At 48.9% G+C, this 16,928-nt stretch overlaps 1 protein-coding gene across 3 annotated transcripts in view; it reads right to left on the reverse strand.

The window, feature by feature from the left end:
- Window positions 1-16,928, reverse strand: part of LOC138285750 (aldehyde oxidase 1-like) — a 388,242-nt gene that overhangs the window by 191,812 nt on the left and 179,502 nt on the right. For all 3 annotated transcript variants that reach the window (XM_069226090.1, XM_069226089.1, XM_069226088.1), the window contains exon 19: window positions 15,607-15,729. In XM_069226090.1, the coding sequence (XP_069082191.1) occupies window positions 15,607-15,729 (123 nt within the window). The remainder of the gene's footprint in view (window positions 1-15,606; window positions 15,730-16,928) is intronic.

Raw genomic sequence — 16,928 nt, forward strand, 5'->3', positions numbered from 1 at the left:
GGCACCTACTTGGCCGATGGTGATCCGTCTACTCAATTACAGGGTCAGGGAGGGCATATTAAGTGCCACTCGATGTGTGGAAACACTTACTTATGAAAAGGCCTGCACATTCTTGTTCCCTGATTACACCGTAATGGTACAGCACCGCAGAGCTTCCTTTCTGGGAGTAAAGAAGCACCTACAGCAGGTTGGTCTGAAATATTAACTGCTTCCAAGCTCAAGATCATGGTTCATGAGACCAGCTATTTCTTTACTGCACCTGTAGGTGCCTGGGACTGGGTGAAACGAAGTCAATACTAGGACTCGAACCCGATCTCACCGACCTCACATCCTCGTTCGGACAGAAGAAAACGACAAGGGAAGTCCACCAGCTGAAAGCCCAAATCTGTCAGGCCACAGGGGCCCGACCCTTTCACAGGCAGAGAAATAACAAATACAAGCACTCTCAACCGCAACGTTGCTATGGATGAACAAACGCTCTGGGAGGCCTTAAAAACCATGATACAAGGACACTGTTTCCGCACGATGGTGGGGGTTCTTGTGGAGTTGCATGCTAAGCTCATGCATATTGAAAATAAGCTTTGAACGCTGGATCTGGTGGCCCATAATGTCCCAGAACGACGTGATGCACTAGCTGCGGCAGTGTAAACACACACTCACCTCGAGAAGCAATTGTCCTGCCTTGACTTTCATACATACTAGGCTAGGATGCATGCAGAAGGAAACAAATCAGGCTGACTGTTAACATGGCTTCAGTGTAGTGCAGCTGCCAGGTCCCCCATCACTACGATCAAACGGCCCCTGACCCTTATGCCCGTACTTGTCCATCCAGACCAGAACAACTTTATTTCTAGCAGGTCCACCGCACTTAACATTCAGCTTATGCACAGAGTCATGGAGGTTGTCCCCACCGGAAGCCGTATGTTGTCTGCATGGTGCTGGACTTTGAAAAAGCATTCAAAACCCTGAATTGGGAGTACATGTTTTAGACCCTCATCTTGAAGGGGGTCATTGGCCAGCTACAGCAGCTTATTCCCCTCCTTTATGTGGAACCCACAGCTTGGTTGGAGATCGGACAGTGCATTTCCCATCCGTTCCCGGTGAGCAGGGGGACACAAAAGGGCTGCTTCCCTGCTCTTTGCCCTAGCAATGGAATTCGGCTGCGTGCTGTGGGGTGAGACATAACACTAAAGGGCGAATTACATGCTCTCTCCCTCTAAGCAGACAATGTCTTGATTTACAACCATAATATCAGGCAGCGCTTGGCCACCATCATTAACATTCTCACAGAGTTTTGCAAGGCTTCAGGCCGAGGGGTCAGCTGAGCCAAATCCTGTCTGTTCACTCTACATCCTGACTGCCCACCTCAGCATTTGTTCATGGACACCCATGCCTTGCATTGGGAGTCTCTGACTTTCCACTACCTGGGGGTCCATATGTACCATAACATTCAAGACCTCATCATTGGCAACCTTACCAGAACCATTGCTTCACTTTGCCCCAAGATGGCCTTTTGTGGTACGCTTCCGCTCACAGTCCAAGGGAGAATTTCTCTGTCTAAAATGGTTATCCTCCCCCCAGGTAGTATACTTTTTCAACAATATCCCGGTAAACAATCCGCAGACTGTTTTCTGCATGCTTCATGCCGCACTTGGCAGCTTCATCTGGAATAAAGGTAGACAACGAGCCACAAAAAGTAAGCTACAAATTGCCGGTCAAAAGGAGGGGATTGGTGCCCCCAATTTCAAGCACTTCTACCTAGCAGCGCAGTTCCAATGGCCTGCTCACTGGCTGCCGGGGCGCCTGCTGGAAGAACTAGGGTGGTCCCCACCCAATCGTGCAAGACGGGTGGTGCAGGAAGCCTTTCTTCCATGGGCCCCCCCTCTTTGCTGCTCCAACCACTTGTTCATGGTTGAGTAGGATAGTTACAAGTGCAGTCTGAGAATCATACCCCCATTCTTCAGTACTCCCTAGACACTAAACTAGCTGCTATTTACCATTTTTGTGAAATGCTAGGTAGAGATGTCCTACAGCTGTGGGAAATAGCTGTTTTGTGACAGGGCGCTCATTCCTTTCGAACAATTGTGTCGAACTGGAACTTACCTGCTGCACACTTCCTGGAGCATGCCAGACTGTTGTCTGTCATTCGACAATCCTGCCACAATATTGATATCGAGTCAAAGCAGCACCCCCTTATGAACACACTCCACACCATAGGCAGTGGTCGCAACTTAATCACACGGCTAACCTGTGCCCTGGGGTATACCGCCCACGATCCGCTACTGCCAACACGCAGCTGGGAAGGGATGTGGGTAGAAAATTCAGTCAAAAGGAATGGGAGTCAGCCCTAACATACCCCAGGAAAGTATCACGCAATGCAAAATTCCAGTATATACTAATATAACATCTTGCATAGGGCATACTTAACACTGGCATTCTTGCACAAGATGTTTGGCTCCTCTTTGAAATGCCCCCCGTTGCCATTGCCTATCTGCAGATCTGGTCCACATGTTCTGGTTGTGCCCGGCGTCAGTAACACTGTGGCAAGTCATTCACACTGCACTGCTGGAACTGACACAATGGACTGATATCTGCACCATCGAGAGCTCCCTGATTGACCTCTTCAAGCATCCCAAGAATGCACCTGTGACAACCGCTTCTTAGACCTTGTACAGAACCATTGCCATGCATTGGAAGGCCCGTACTCTCCCTGAAATAAAACACTGGTGTGCTGTACTACTGAAATGGGGGAAAGCTGAAGCCCTGGTACTGAGGTGATAGGAAGCGCGGGGACTGCAAGGGGTTCGAATAGCAGCCGCCTGGGAGGTTCCGCTACAAGATTTACAAGCGTACCACGATGAGCTCCCTGACTGACTGGCTCCTTGCTACAGAATGCCCCTGGTAGGGTACTCATGTGCTCCCCAGATCACATAGATCAATCATTGCCCATAAACAATCATCATAAGTTGCCGAATTACTATGCCTGAGTGCGCTTTTATCTTGACAGCTGTTATCAACTCCTTTTGTTACTGTTTGTTAGAAATGGGGTCTTTGGTTGTGAGTCAGGTTACCCCCTGTCCAAGCAAGGACCCTCACTATAGTCAGGGTAAAATAGAATCACCCTCAGCTAACCCCTGCTTACTCCCTTGGTAGCTTGGCACAAGCAGTAGGCTTAACTTCAGAGTGCTAGGTGTAAAGTATTTGCACCAACACACACAGTAACTTTAGGAAAACACTACAAAATGACACAACACAGGTTTAGAAAAATAGAGAATATTTATCTAAACAAGACCATCACGACACAAATCCACAATACACAAGTCAAGTCATCAATTAAAAAGCAAAAAGAGTCTTCATGTAGTCTCAAACACACACTAACACTGTTAGCGTGAAAATGTACCTTGTGTGCATCAAAAATAACCTTGCACGGACGAGTGTGTGTCAAAAAAGGGGCTTGCGATGCGTCGATTTCACTCACGAGAGAAACCTTGCGTTGTTTCTCCTTTTGTCCGGTCGGGCGCGTTGTTTCTTCTCTCCGCAGGAGAGGGATGCATCGATCCGGTCAGCACTCTAGGGTCCGGGCAGGCCTTGCGTTGTTTTTACATGCCAAGCGGTGTTTGTGTCGGAAATCCAGTTGCACGATGATCCGAAAACCACGTAGCTCGGGTTGCGATCTCCCAGCCTCCGTCAGCGATGCTGCGAGTCATTTCTCTAGCTCGTGCGTCGATTCTTCGGTTGCCTTACAGACGAGTGTTGATATTCAGCTGCGAAGCCAGCCGCGCGTCGATTTCCCAGCTGCAGATCGGAGTCACATCGATCTTTTCCCCGCACGGCGTTCTGTGCGTGGATTTCTTCCTCTTAGGCTGCCACCTTCTCCTTTCATGGTCCTAGGAACTGGATGGGCACCACAGGGCAGAGTAGGAGTCTCTCCAGAGACTCCAGGTGCTGGCAGAGATAAGTCTTTGCTGTCCCTGAGACTTCAAACAACAGGAGGCAAGCTCTAAATCAAGCCCTTGGAGATCTTCACAAGATGGGAGGCACACAAAGGCGGTCATTCTGACCGTGGCGGGCGGCGGTAGCCGCCCGCCATGCGGTCACCGCCATTTGGCCGCTCCGCGGTTAAAAGACCACGGAGGCCATTCTGGCTTTCCCGCTGGGCCGGCGGGCGCCCGCCAAAGGAGCGCCCGCCGGCCCAGCGGGAAAGGCCCTGCAACATAGAAGCCGGCTCCGAATGGAGCCGGCGGTGTTGCAGGGGTGCGACGGGTGCAGTTGCACCCGTCGCGATTTTCCCTGTCTGCTATGCAGACAGTGAAAATCATGCTGGGGCCCTATTAGGGGGCCCCTGCACTGCCCATGCCAGTGGCATGGGCAGGTCAGGGGCCCCCAGGGGCCCCACGACACCCGTTCCCGCCATCCTTTTCCTGGCGGTAAAAACCGCCAGAAACAGGGTGGCGGGAAGGGGGTCGGAATCTCCATGGCGGCGCTGCTTGCAGCGCCGCCATGGAGATTCAGCCCAGACAGGGGAAATCCGGCGGGAAACCGCTGGATCCCCTTTTCTGACTGCGGCGGTTCAGAATGGGCAGGGAAGCACCGCCAGCCTGTTGGCGGTGCTTCCGTTGGCCAGAATGACCCCCAAAGTCCAGTCTTTGCCCTCTTACTCTGGCAGAAGTAGCAACTGCAGGATAGCTCCAATAAGCACAGTCACAGGTAGGACAGCTCTTATTCCTCAGCTCCTCAGCTCTTCAGCTCTTCTTCAGGCAGAGGTTCCTCTTGGTTTCCAGAAGTGTTCTAAAGTCTGTGGTTTTGGGTGCCCTTCTTATACCCAATTTCTCCTTTGAAGTAGGCCTACTTCAAAGCAAAGTCTCTTTTGAATGTGAAATTCTGCCTTGCCCAGGCCAGGCCCCAGACACTCACCAGGGGGTTGGAGACTGCATTGTGTGAGGGCAGGCACGGCCCTTTCAGGTGTGAGTGACCACTCCTCCCCTCCCTCCTAGCACAGATGGCTCATCAGGAGATTCAGACTACATCCCAGCTCCCTTTGTGTCACTGTCTAGTGTGAGGTGCCACCAGCCCAACTGTCATACTGACCGAGACAGGGAATCCACAAACAGGTAGAGTCACAGAAATGGTATAAGCAAGAAAATGCTCACTTTCTAAAAGTGGCATTTCCAAGCACACAAATCTTAAAATCAACTTTACTAAAAGATGTATTTTTAAATTGTGTGCTCAGAGACCCCAAAATCCACATGTCCATCCGCTCCCAAAGGGAATCCACACTTTAACCAGATTTAAAGGTAGCCCCCATGTTAACCTATGAGAGGGACAGGCCTTGCAACAAAGAAAAACAAATTTAGCAATATTTCACTGTCAGGGCATATAAAACACATTACTATGGGCCTCATTATGACCCTGGCGGGCGGCGGAGGCCGCCCGCCAGGATCCCGCCCTCCAAATTACCGCGCCGCGGTCAAAAGACCGCGGCGGGTATTACGAGTTTTCCCCTGGGCTGGCGGGCGGTTCCAGTTAAACCGCCCGCCAGCCCAGGGGAAAACGACCTTTCCACGAGGATGCCGGCTCGTAATCGAGCCGGCGGAGTGGGAAGGTGCGACGGGTGCTACTGCACCCGTCGCGTATTTCACTGTCTGCAAGGCAGACAGTGAAATACATTTTGGGGCCCTCTTACGGGGGCCCCTGCCGTGCCCATGCCATTGGCATGGGCACGGCAGGGGCCCCCAGGGGCCCCGCGACCCCCCCTACCGCCATCCTGTTCATGGCGGCTTTCCCGCCATGAACTGGATGGCGGTAGGGGGGGTCAGAATCCTCATGGCTGCGGAGCGCGCTCCGCAGCCATGGAGGATTCCAATGAGCAGCGGAAAGTCAGCGGGAGACCGCTGACTTTCTGCTTCTGACCGCGCTGAACCGCCGCGGTCAGAATGCTCATTGGAGCACCGCCAGCCTGTCGGCGGTGCTCCCGTGGTCGGTGGCCCTGGCGGCCACCGGCCGCCAGGGTCAGAATGACCCTCTATGTGTCCTACCTTAACAATACACTGCACCCTGCCCTTGGGGCTACCTAGGGCCTACCTTAGGGGTGTCTTACATGTAAGAAAAGGGAAGGTTTAGGCCTGGCAAGTGGGTACACTTGCCAAGTCGAATTTACAGTTGAAACTGCACACATAGACACTCCAGTGGCAGGTCTGAGACATGATTACAGAGCTACTTATGTGGGTGGCACAACCAGTGCGGCAGGCCCACTAGTAGCGTTTGATTTACAGGCCCTGGGCAACTCTAGTCCACTGCACTAGGGTCTTACTTATAAATCAAATATGCCATTCATGGATAAACCAATTACATACATATTTTGTAAAGGAGCACCTGCACTTTAGCACTGGTTAGCAGTGGTAAATTGCCCAGAGTAACAAAAACAGCAAAAACAGAGTCCAGCACACATCAACAACCTGGGAAACAGAGGCAAAAAGTTAAGGGAGACCACGCCAAGGATGAAAAGTCTAAAACGTGTCCCCCCCCAGCTAAAAGTGGGAAGCAACTATCCAACCTCATGGGATCATCACTAAGGCGGAAGAACCTGGACAGACCATCAGCATTGGCGTGCTCTGTACCAGGACGGTGTTCCACCGTAAAGTGCATCCCCTGTAGGGAAATCCATCCCCTGTACCGCAAAGTCCATCCCCTGTAGGGAAATGGACCTTCTCAACAGTTTTGGATTCTCACCCCTAATCTGCATTAACCATCTGAGGCGCCTGTGGTCAGTCTGAACTCGGAAGTGAGTCCCAAACAAGTAGGGTCTTAGCTTTTTCAGTGCCCAGACCACAGCAAACGCTTCACGTTCTTACGTTCCCTGGGAAGTAACCTCCTGCTAATGAAGGATATGGGTTGATCTAGGCCCTCTTCATTAAGCTGTGAGAGTACTGCTCCAATACCATGCTCTGAGGCGTCTGTTTGCACAACAAACTCCTTGGAGTAGTCAAGTGCCTTCAGCACAGGTGCTGTGCACATGGCAGCCTTCAGGGCATCAAAAGTGTTCTGGCAAGCCTCTGTCCAGATCACTTTCCTGGGTTGCTTCTTCGAATTTAACTCAGTCAAAGGGATAACAATGGTACCATAACCCTTGACAAACCTCCTGTAGTATCCTGTGAGACCTAAGAAGGCACTCACTTCACTCTGGGTCTTGGGAGGTTCCCAAGCCAGAATTGTATCAATCTTAGGTTGTAGGGGTGCCACCTGGCCACTCCCCACCTGGTGTCCTAAGTACACCACAGAACCCTGCCTATTTGGCACTTGCTCGCCTTAATAGTGAGGCCTGCCTTCTGCAGGGACTCTAACACTCTCCAGAGGTGTTGCAGGTGTTCATCCCATGTGGAACTGAAAAAGCAATGTCATCCAGGTAGGCAGCACTGAACTCATCCCGCCCAGCTAACACATGGTTGACCAACCTCTGAAAGGTGGCAGGGGCATTCTTCATCCCAAATGGCATGACATCAAATTGAAAGTGTCCATCTGGGGTAGAGAATGCTGACCTCTCCTTGGCCCCCTCAGTTAAGGCAATCTGCTAGTACCCAGGTGTTAAGTCAAACGTAACGAGGTACTTGGCAGCCCCTAACCGGTCAATGAGCTCATCAGCTTGGGGGATTGGGTGTGCATCAGCCTTGCTGACCGCATTGAGTCCCAGGTAGTCCACACAGAACCTGAGTTCTGGAGTGGTACCAGGTGCAGCAGCCTTTGGGACCAATACCACTAGGCTGGCCCAAGGACTGCTGGAATGCTCAATAAACCCTAGGGTAAGCATTTTAGACACTTCATCCTTAATGCATGCCCTGACCCTGTCAGTCACCCTGTAAACCTTTTGTTTAATAGGTGTACTGTGCCCAGTGTCCACATCATGTGTGCATAAGTGTGCGACTCCTGGGATTAGGGAAAACAGTGAGGCATACTGTCCAAACACGTGGTGACTGTCACCCTGCTGCTCTCCAGTCAGGGAGAGGATCACTCCCTCCACTGACCCATCTTTTTCTCCTGCAGACACGAGGTCAGGAAGAGGCTCACTCTCCTCCTCCACCCTGTCATCTGTCGCAAGGAGCATGGACAGTTCAGGCTGCTCAAAGTGAGGTTTGAGGCGGTTGACATGCAGGATCCTTAAAGGGTTCCTTGGAGACTGCAAGTCCACCAAGTAGGTGACTTCACTCTTGCGCTCCATGACCTCAAATGGCCCAGTCCACTTATCTTGGAGCGCCCTAGGCTCCACTGGTGCCATCACCCACACTTTTTGTCCAGGGTGAAACTTGACCAGAGTGGCATTCTGGTCATACCAGCGTTTCATATCCTGCTGGCTTGCTTCTAGGTTCTCCTGAGCGAGACTCCTGAAGCGGGCAGTCTGGTTTCTCAAGGCCAGCATGTAGCTAAATACATCCTGGGGGTGTTTACTAGGAGCCTTTTCCAAAGCCTCCTTCACCAGACTCAAAGGTCCCCTCACAGTGTGGCCATAAATCAGGTCAAAGGGACTAAACCCAAGTCCCTTTTGAGGCACCTCCCTGTAGGCGAACAGAAGGCATGGCAAGAGGACCTCCCACTTCCGCCTCAAGGGCTCCAACAGGCCCATGATCATGCCTTTCAAGGTGCGGTTGAATCTCTCAACCATACCATTACTTTGAGAGGGGTAAGGTGTGGTGATCTTGTAGGTTACCCCACACACTTTCCACAGAGACTTCATATACGGGGATATGAAGTTGGTACCTCTATCAGATACCGCTTCCTTGGGGAACCCCATGCAGGTAAAACCCCCCATCAGTGCACGACTCACCACAGGGGAAGTGACTGACCTCAGAGAAATGGCGCCTGGATACCGGGTGGCATGGTCCACCAAGTCCAGGATGAACCTGTTGCCCAAGGCTGTCTTGGGGTGCAGAGGCCCCACAATGTTAATACCTACCCTCTCAAAGAGAATACTAACCACAAGTAAAGGTTGGAGGGGAGCTTTACATTTCCCCCCACTCTTGCCGCTTGACTGGCAAGTTGGGCAAGACCTACAGTGTGCAGCAAATGCTTGCACATCTGGGGCCAATAGAAGTGGGAGAAAAGCCTCTTATAGGTCTTGTCCTGCCCCAGATGTCCTACCAAAGGCACATCATGAGCCATCCCCAGTAGGAAGGCCCTGAAGCACTGGGGTAACACCAGTATATGAGCTGACCCAGGCTCAGGAACCTTAGGCTCACTATACAAGAGGCCATCCTCTCAACAGATCAGGTGAGTGCTGGGCTCCTCACCAGCCACCTGGGCTGCTGCCGCAGTCCCTCAAGAATGGTGCAATTGTTCTGTGCTTCACAGAATGCATCCCTGGAGGGTTCCCCTTCCTGCTGCCACTGCGACAGCTCAGGGACCTCCCCCAGTTCAGCCACCTGCTCCCCAGTAAGCTCCGGGGCTCCACCTCCTCCGGTACCATGGGAACTTCTGGGGCCTGTTTCCTGCACCTCCTACCCTTCCTCTTCTTGGAGGTTCCCTAGGCCACTGTTTCAGGCTCCAGGGGCTCTTGACTACCCTGACCGGCTGCCATTGACTGGGTGGATACGGATACCCACCCAGACAGACCCAAAATCTCTAAGGGAGACCTGTGTTCTACATCCTTCCAAGGGGAATCTTCCAGGTCATTGCCTAGCAAACAATCAACAGATATGGTTGGACTCACAGCTACCTTCGAGGAACCTGAGACTCCCCCCCCCATTCAAAGGGAACCTGCGCCACTCTCCACAGGCGCTCTGAGTTATCCACTGCAACTACTTGGTGAAGTACCCAGGGATCTATCTGCTCCTCAGAGACCAGGTGACTCCTCACTTTAGTCACATTAGCTCCTGTGTCGCTCAGAGCCTCCACCCTCTGTCCATTGATGGTCACCCACTGCCGGTACTTCTTAGTGTTCTCAGGCACAAGGGTTCCCTGGACCATCTCACTGTCCCCTAGTGAGACAAGGGTCATCTCAGCTGGCTCCCACCCACATTGAACCAACTCCTCCCCAAGCGTTACACTGGCCAAACCCTGGGATGGTGCACCAGTCGGTGCCGGTGTACTTTTGGGGTATTTGGGGTCCCCCCTCACATAACCAACTTGGTCACATGCATAGCATTAACGTGGGGGACCACCTGCCACTCGCTTCCCTTTGGAGAACCATGGCTTCTTCTCACTGGGGGGGGGGGGGGGGGTGTTGGGAATCTTTACCCAGGGAATCAGTTTGGGGCACTTTAGAGAACTCCCACTTTTTACCCTTACGCCCCCTTTTCTTCTGAGAGGGACCCTGCCTACCCTTGGCGTGGTCGACCCCATACCTCTTCTGGACACTGGTGCTCTCCCAGCGGTCTGCTTCCTGTGCAAGCTTCCTAGGATCAGTCAGCTTGCTGTCAATCAGGTGCTGGCGCAGCTCTGGAAAACATAAACTGTACAAGTGCTCCCAAGCAATCGTACTGTAAAGCCCCTCATACGTAGTTACCTTACTGCCCTTCACCCAACCATCCAGTGACCTGCAATAAGAATCAACACATTCCAACCATGTTTGGGATTCCTTCTTCTTGTAGGACCTAAACTTATCCTTGTACTGCTCAGGGGTGAGACCATACCTTGTGAGTAGGGCATCCTTCATGCTAGAGTAGGTGCGATTCTGAGCATCCCCTAAGGCTGGCAGTGTATCCCTCCCCTCTACCTCAAAGTGCTTCCACAGACCCGCCCCCCAATGAGCTTCAGGGACCAGATTCATGTGGAGAGCAGACTCATACCCCTTGAACCACAAGTATATGTCATCATCCCTCTTGTAATCCTTCACAAGGTATTTAGAAATGCGCACCCTCCTCTCAGGCTGCACTGTGGGATTGCTGCCACCATCTCTGCTAGACTTGCTCCTCTGGTCTAACTCCTTCAAGCTAAGCTCATGAGCTTCCTCTCCTCAATGGCCCTTCTCTACTCCATCACCCTCTCCTTCCCCATCTTTAGACTGAACTTTTTCAGCTCCAATTGGTAGTCCCTCTTTGCCTGTCTGTCCTGTAACTCTTCAGGTGTCAGACCCTTGGAGGACACACTGCTACCTGCCCTGGAGACTCTCTCCCTGGGCATAACAGGCCCATCCACTACATCATTGTGAATGACTTGCACTCCCTCCCCCTCCCCCTGCTCCTCCTCTGTGTGCCCCTCAGCTTCTTTGGCTGTCATCCAGGCCCTCTGCGCCTTTTGCAGCTATTCCTTCTTGAAAGAGCTCTTAATGGGACAGGCCAAATCTTTGCAAAACTGCTTCAAATTAGCTACTGTATAGCTCTCCAATTTTTCCAAATCAAAAGCAGCTCCAGCTGATGCATCTCGAGATTAAGACTTGATGAAGAGTTAAAAGTGCAAAGTTCCAAAGGCAAAAAACAAGTTCCCAAATGAAGTTCAAGAAAAGTAAATCAAGAGATCAGCAAAAATAGAAGTAGAACAAAAACAGTCCCAAAGAGAAAAAGCAAAATCACAAGACAAGTAGTATGTGGTCAAGTAGTGGTCTGAACTCAAAACAGTAGTGTACACTTAATTACTGTATTTCAAGTCCAAATACAAGTCCAATCCCATATGCTGATTACCAATGTTAGAAATGGGGTCTTTGGTTGGCAGTCAGGTTACCCCCTGTACAAGCAAGGACCCTCACTCTAGTCAGGGTAACGGAGAATCACCCTCAGCTAATCCCTGCTTACCCCCTCGGTAGCTTGGCATGAGCAGTAGGCTTAACTTCAGAGTCTTAGGTGTAAAGTATTTGTACCAACACACACAGTAACTTAATGAAAACACTACAAAATGACACAACACAGGTTTAGAAATATAGAGAATATTTATCTAAACAAACAAGACCAAAACGACAAAAATCCACAATACACAAGTCAAGTTATCAATTAAAAAGCAAAAAGAATCTTCATGTAGTCTTAAACACACACTAACACTGTTAGCGTGAAAATGTACCTTGGTTGCATCAAAAATAACCCTGCACTGGCGAGTGTTCATCAAAAAAGGGGCTTGCGATGCGTCACTTTCACTCACGAGCGAGACCTTGCCTCGTTTCTCCTTTCGTCGGGTCGGGCACGTAGTTTCTTCTCTCTGCAGGAGAGTGATGCATCGATCCGGTCAGCACTCTCGGGTCCGGGCAGGCCCTGCATTGTTTTTACACAAACAGCGGTGTTTGCGTCGGAAATCCAGCCGCACGATGATCTGAAAACCACGCAGCTTGGATTGCGGTCTCCCAGCCTCTGTCAGCAATGCTGGCCGTCATTTCTCCAGCTCCGTGCATCGATTTTTCAGTCGCGTTACAGGCGAGCGTCAATTTTCAGCCGGCGACGTGTCGATTTCCCAGCCGCAGATCGGAGTTGCGTCGATCTTTTCCCCGCGCAGCGTTCTGTGCGTGGATTTCTTCCTCTTAGGCTGCCAGCTTCTCCTTTCAGGGTCCCGGGAACTGGATGGGCACCACAGGGCAGAGTAGGGGTCTCTCCAGAGACTCCAGGTGCTGGCAGACATAAGTCTTTGCTGTCCCTGAGACTTCAAACAACAGGAGGCAAGCTCTAAATCAATCCCTTGGAGATCTTCACAAGATTGGAGGGACACAAAGTTCAGTCTTTACCCTCTTACTCTGGCAGAAGCAGCAACTGCAGGATAGCTCCACATAGGCCGGGCAGCTCTTCTTCCTAAGCTCTTCAGCTCTTCTCCAGACAGAAGTTCCTCTTGGTTTCCAAAAGTGTTCTAAAGTCTGTGGTTTTGGGTGCCCTTCTTATACCCAATTTCTCCTTTGAAGTAGGCCTACTTCAAAGCGAAGTCTTTTTTGTATGTGAAATCCTGCCTTCCCAGGCCAGGCCCCAGACACTCACCAGGGGGTTGAAGACTGCATTGTGTGAGGGCAGGCACAGCCCTTTCAGGTGTGAGTGACCACTCCTCTCCTCCCTCCTAGCACAGATGGCTCATCAAGAAATGCAGACTACACCCCAGCTCCCTTTGTGTCACTGTCTAGCGTGAGGTGCAACCAGCCCAACTGTCAAACTGACCCAGACAGGGAATCCACGAACAGTCAGAGTTACAGAAATGGTATAAGCAAGAAAATGCACACTTTCTAAAAGTGGCATTTTCAAGCACACAATCTTAAAATCAACTTTACTAAAATATGTATTTTTAAATTGTGAGCTCAGAGACCCCAAACTCCACATGTCCATCCGCTCCCAAAGGGAATCTACACTTTAATCAGATTTAAAGGTAGCCTCCATGTTAACCTATGAGAGGGACAGGGCTTGCAACAGTGAAAAACGAATTTACCAATATTTCACTGTCAGGACAGGACATATAAAACACATTACTATATGTCCTACCTAAACCATACTCTGCACCCTGCCCTTGGGGCAACCTAGGGCCTACCTTAGGGGTGCCTTACATGTAAAAAAAGGGAAGGTTTAGGCCTGGCAAGTGGGTACACTTGCCAAGTCGAATTTACAGTTAAAACTGCACACACAGACACTGCAGTGGCAGGTCTGAGACATGATTAGAGAGCTACTTATGTGGGTGGCACAACCAGTGCTGCAGGGCTAACTAGTAGGATTTGATTTACAGGCCCTGGGCACCTCTAGTGCACTGGACTAGGGTTTTACTAATAAATCAAAAATGCCAATCATGGATAAACCAATTACATACATATTTTGTAAAGGAGCACTTGCACTTTAGCACTGGTTAGCAGTGGTAGTACCCAGAGTAACAAAAACAGAGTCCAGCGCACATCAACAACCTGGGAAACAGAGGCAAAAAGTTAGGGGAGACCACGCCAAGGATGAAAAGTCTAACACTGTTATACTGTTTAAACATTTGCAAGAGCCGATGACTCCATGTACGAAGATGATCCTATTAATACACGGAACATTGTAAAGGATAACTGAGCTTTGATGACGGTGACTATTACTGTACTGCCTTGCTATAGCTAATAAAAACTGGTAAAAAAAAAATAACGTGCAAACTGCCCGTTTTCAATACTTTGCTCATTCGTAAGTGATTTCTCACCTTGTTCTCTCTCTCTAACTCTTTTTTATTATGATTTCTCATACAGTCCCATAAAAACACTTTCTTTTGTATGTACTCACCATGTGCATACTCACGATTTTTTGTTACAACATTTTGCCCAGAAACAAATATTGTGATGTAGAGCTCAACTTTTTTGCCTCTCATTACAATGTTTTATGCAGAAGTGGGCAACTTTCGGATACATCCATAATCTTAGCGGCTCTTTTCCATCTTGCTGCTTTTCCACTTTTGCAAGTTACCGTTTTTACCTGCTGTGGCAAATGTGGAACGAGAGATCATCTTGCCTAGATGCATGCATTTTATTTGGCCACCATCTTATTTGCAGGCTAAAGATAACTTCTAATACCGCCAGCATCTTTTTGACAGGCTCAAATTAGCATCCTACTTAGGTAGCATATTATTTGCAGGCTGAAGTAGGCACATTATTCTGTCTGCATCTTTTTTACAGTCTGAAGATAGCATCTTATTTGGCCAGTATGTTTCTCACAGGTCAAAGTTAGTCTTATCCACAATGCATGTGTCTATGCACTGAAAAATCACAATGGTGGTCGAGCCTCTCAAGTTTTGAACTTAGCCTAACATAGTCCATACACCCCACAGCCAGACACGGTGCTCTACCGTAGCATATGCCAATAATGGAATATGTACATTACCACTGTGTTTACATGACACTATGTTGAAGGTGATCACTTCGACCTACAAAAATATTGCATACACTGCATAGCTTACCACTTCGTCATGATAAAGTACGCCCTGTTGTACATTATAAGGATATTCCTAGTCACTGAGACATTTGGTGAACATATAGACGAATGAGGCTGAAGGCCCAGTTCCTTTATAAGGTCCCTGAACGCCAAGCAGTGAGCGCTTTATCCTTATAATACATTGTCACACTACAACCCTTTCCACAAACCGGTTATATTCTTGGTCTGGTAATGTAATCTGAAAGAGATTGGATGTTTGTATACATGAAGACTAAAATTTGAATATCTAATGCAAAATTAAACACACCAAAAAGTAGTTAGATAATTATTGCAGAAAGATATTGGAATCAGTTTAGAATAAATCAGATTAAAAAACACTGCAATCGTAGAAACATGCAAATAGATTTTATCTTTCAAATAATCTGCTTCCTGTTTATCACTGTTCATCTAGAAAAACGGAGCAGATGGGGGGGAAACCTGTTTTGCTTTTCGTTTGTTAAAGCACAGCTTTAGTTATGCTCTGCCTTTCCCCTCGGCAGCTGGCTGGGTCACCAGGTATAGTGTTAGCTATTACAGTACAGCACTTACAGTATTTTTATTTATTACAAGTGACCAGAGACATCACACATCACCTGTAACAAGGAAAACAGAGCCCGCTTTTACGAAGGGATTGCTGGCTCCCACATATTAAAAGTATATAGTTACTATTATTAACTTCTACTTATCCAAGTGTACTCTGAGATGCAAGCATTAGGTCACTGTTGTGATATTTGTGTCCTGCAATATAACAGAGGTGACCTAGTGAGGATGTAGTGGCAACATGTGAAAGTATTACCTCAATTGTGAAGATGGCAGGATGCAGGTCTTCGTATGTGATGATCACTTTCGCAGCCGCCAGTTTTGCATGAGCCTGTGTATCTGCCACCACAGCGGCAACTGCTTGACCAATACATATCACCTGAAAACAGAGGGCAAAAGCGAGACACTAACAGTTAGTCTGGCTGATATCCCCTGCATGGACCATGTCTCCACTGGGATGGTTTTCTAGAAATGCTCTCTGAGCCAAGAGAGCAGTGTCCACCTCCTGCCACAGGAATCTGGCTCATGAGGCCAAGCACAGACCTCATATGGGTTCCTTATTCACCAGCAGGAATTGTGCATGGATGTGGCACAGCAAGCGCCGTGCTGGTGAATGGAGCAGTGTTTCCCCTCACTCACCCAAGCCTGTTACTCTATGGGTGGCTTAGAACAGTACAGTCTATGGATGATCCTCATCCCACATAGAGGACGGCACACTTTTTAGTCAGAAGACACCACCGTGTAAATATTAATTTATAAAAGCAGTGCTTCATGCATGATTGCCAATCTGAAGCATTGTAAATAATGGATATTAGCGGTGTTTATCGGTGTTAACACAGTTACGGGAATTATACTTTAGGGTGAATACTCGTATGAAAGGTTTGAAATTTCATGAAATAGTTTGGAGGTCTGATGCGCCTTCTGCTGACCATTCTGTGTGGCTTGTAGGTCTCCAATGTATTCTAGGTATGAAAGGTTAGTGGGTTAACGTGGTTGTTGCAGAGACCTTGGGTAACCAGTAGGTGACAGGCTAAAACACAGTAAAGAGTTATGCACCCTCTTCAAGCAACTGCCTACAACCTGCAAGGTATCTTAAGGTTACATAATGCTATTTGTGTTCAACAATTTCAATGAGGTTTTCAAAAGAATTAACAGCATTAAAGAGGTTAATACAATTATAAGACAATAAAGGTTTCATAATTCTATGGTTAGTAAAATGCATTCTATTGGTGGCATTCATTATTAAATGTTACAATACAGTTCTGTTTGCAAACTAGTATCCTGATTAAGGCAGTTGAACGCTTGCTGCAGACACTTTCAGTGCTCTGCGGGTCCACATTTTGAAGATCTGCACCCTTCTGAGGTGAAGTAGATTTTACTATTACCTGGTGTAATGGTGTTAGTATTAGGCCATAAATAGGCTAATAGTGACACCTTTTATTTGCAGTGCTGTGAAATGTGACAAGTGTGCTATATAAAGGATACAACCTTTCAAATCTGTTAGTCTTCTGGCTATGTATGACTGGACATGGTGCATTTTTGCTCCCATGATGGGCTTCTCCATCTGGATAAGGCATG

The sequence above is a fragment of the Pleurodeles waltl genome, chromosome 3_1 (genome assembly GCF_031143425.1).
Source record: "Pleurodeles waltl isolate 20211129_DDA chromosome 3_1, aPleWal1.hap1.20221129, whole genome shotgun sequence".
NCBI classification, from domain to species: Eukaryota; Metazoa; Chordata; class Amphibia; order Caudata; family Salamandridae; genus Pleurodeles; species Pleurodeles waltl.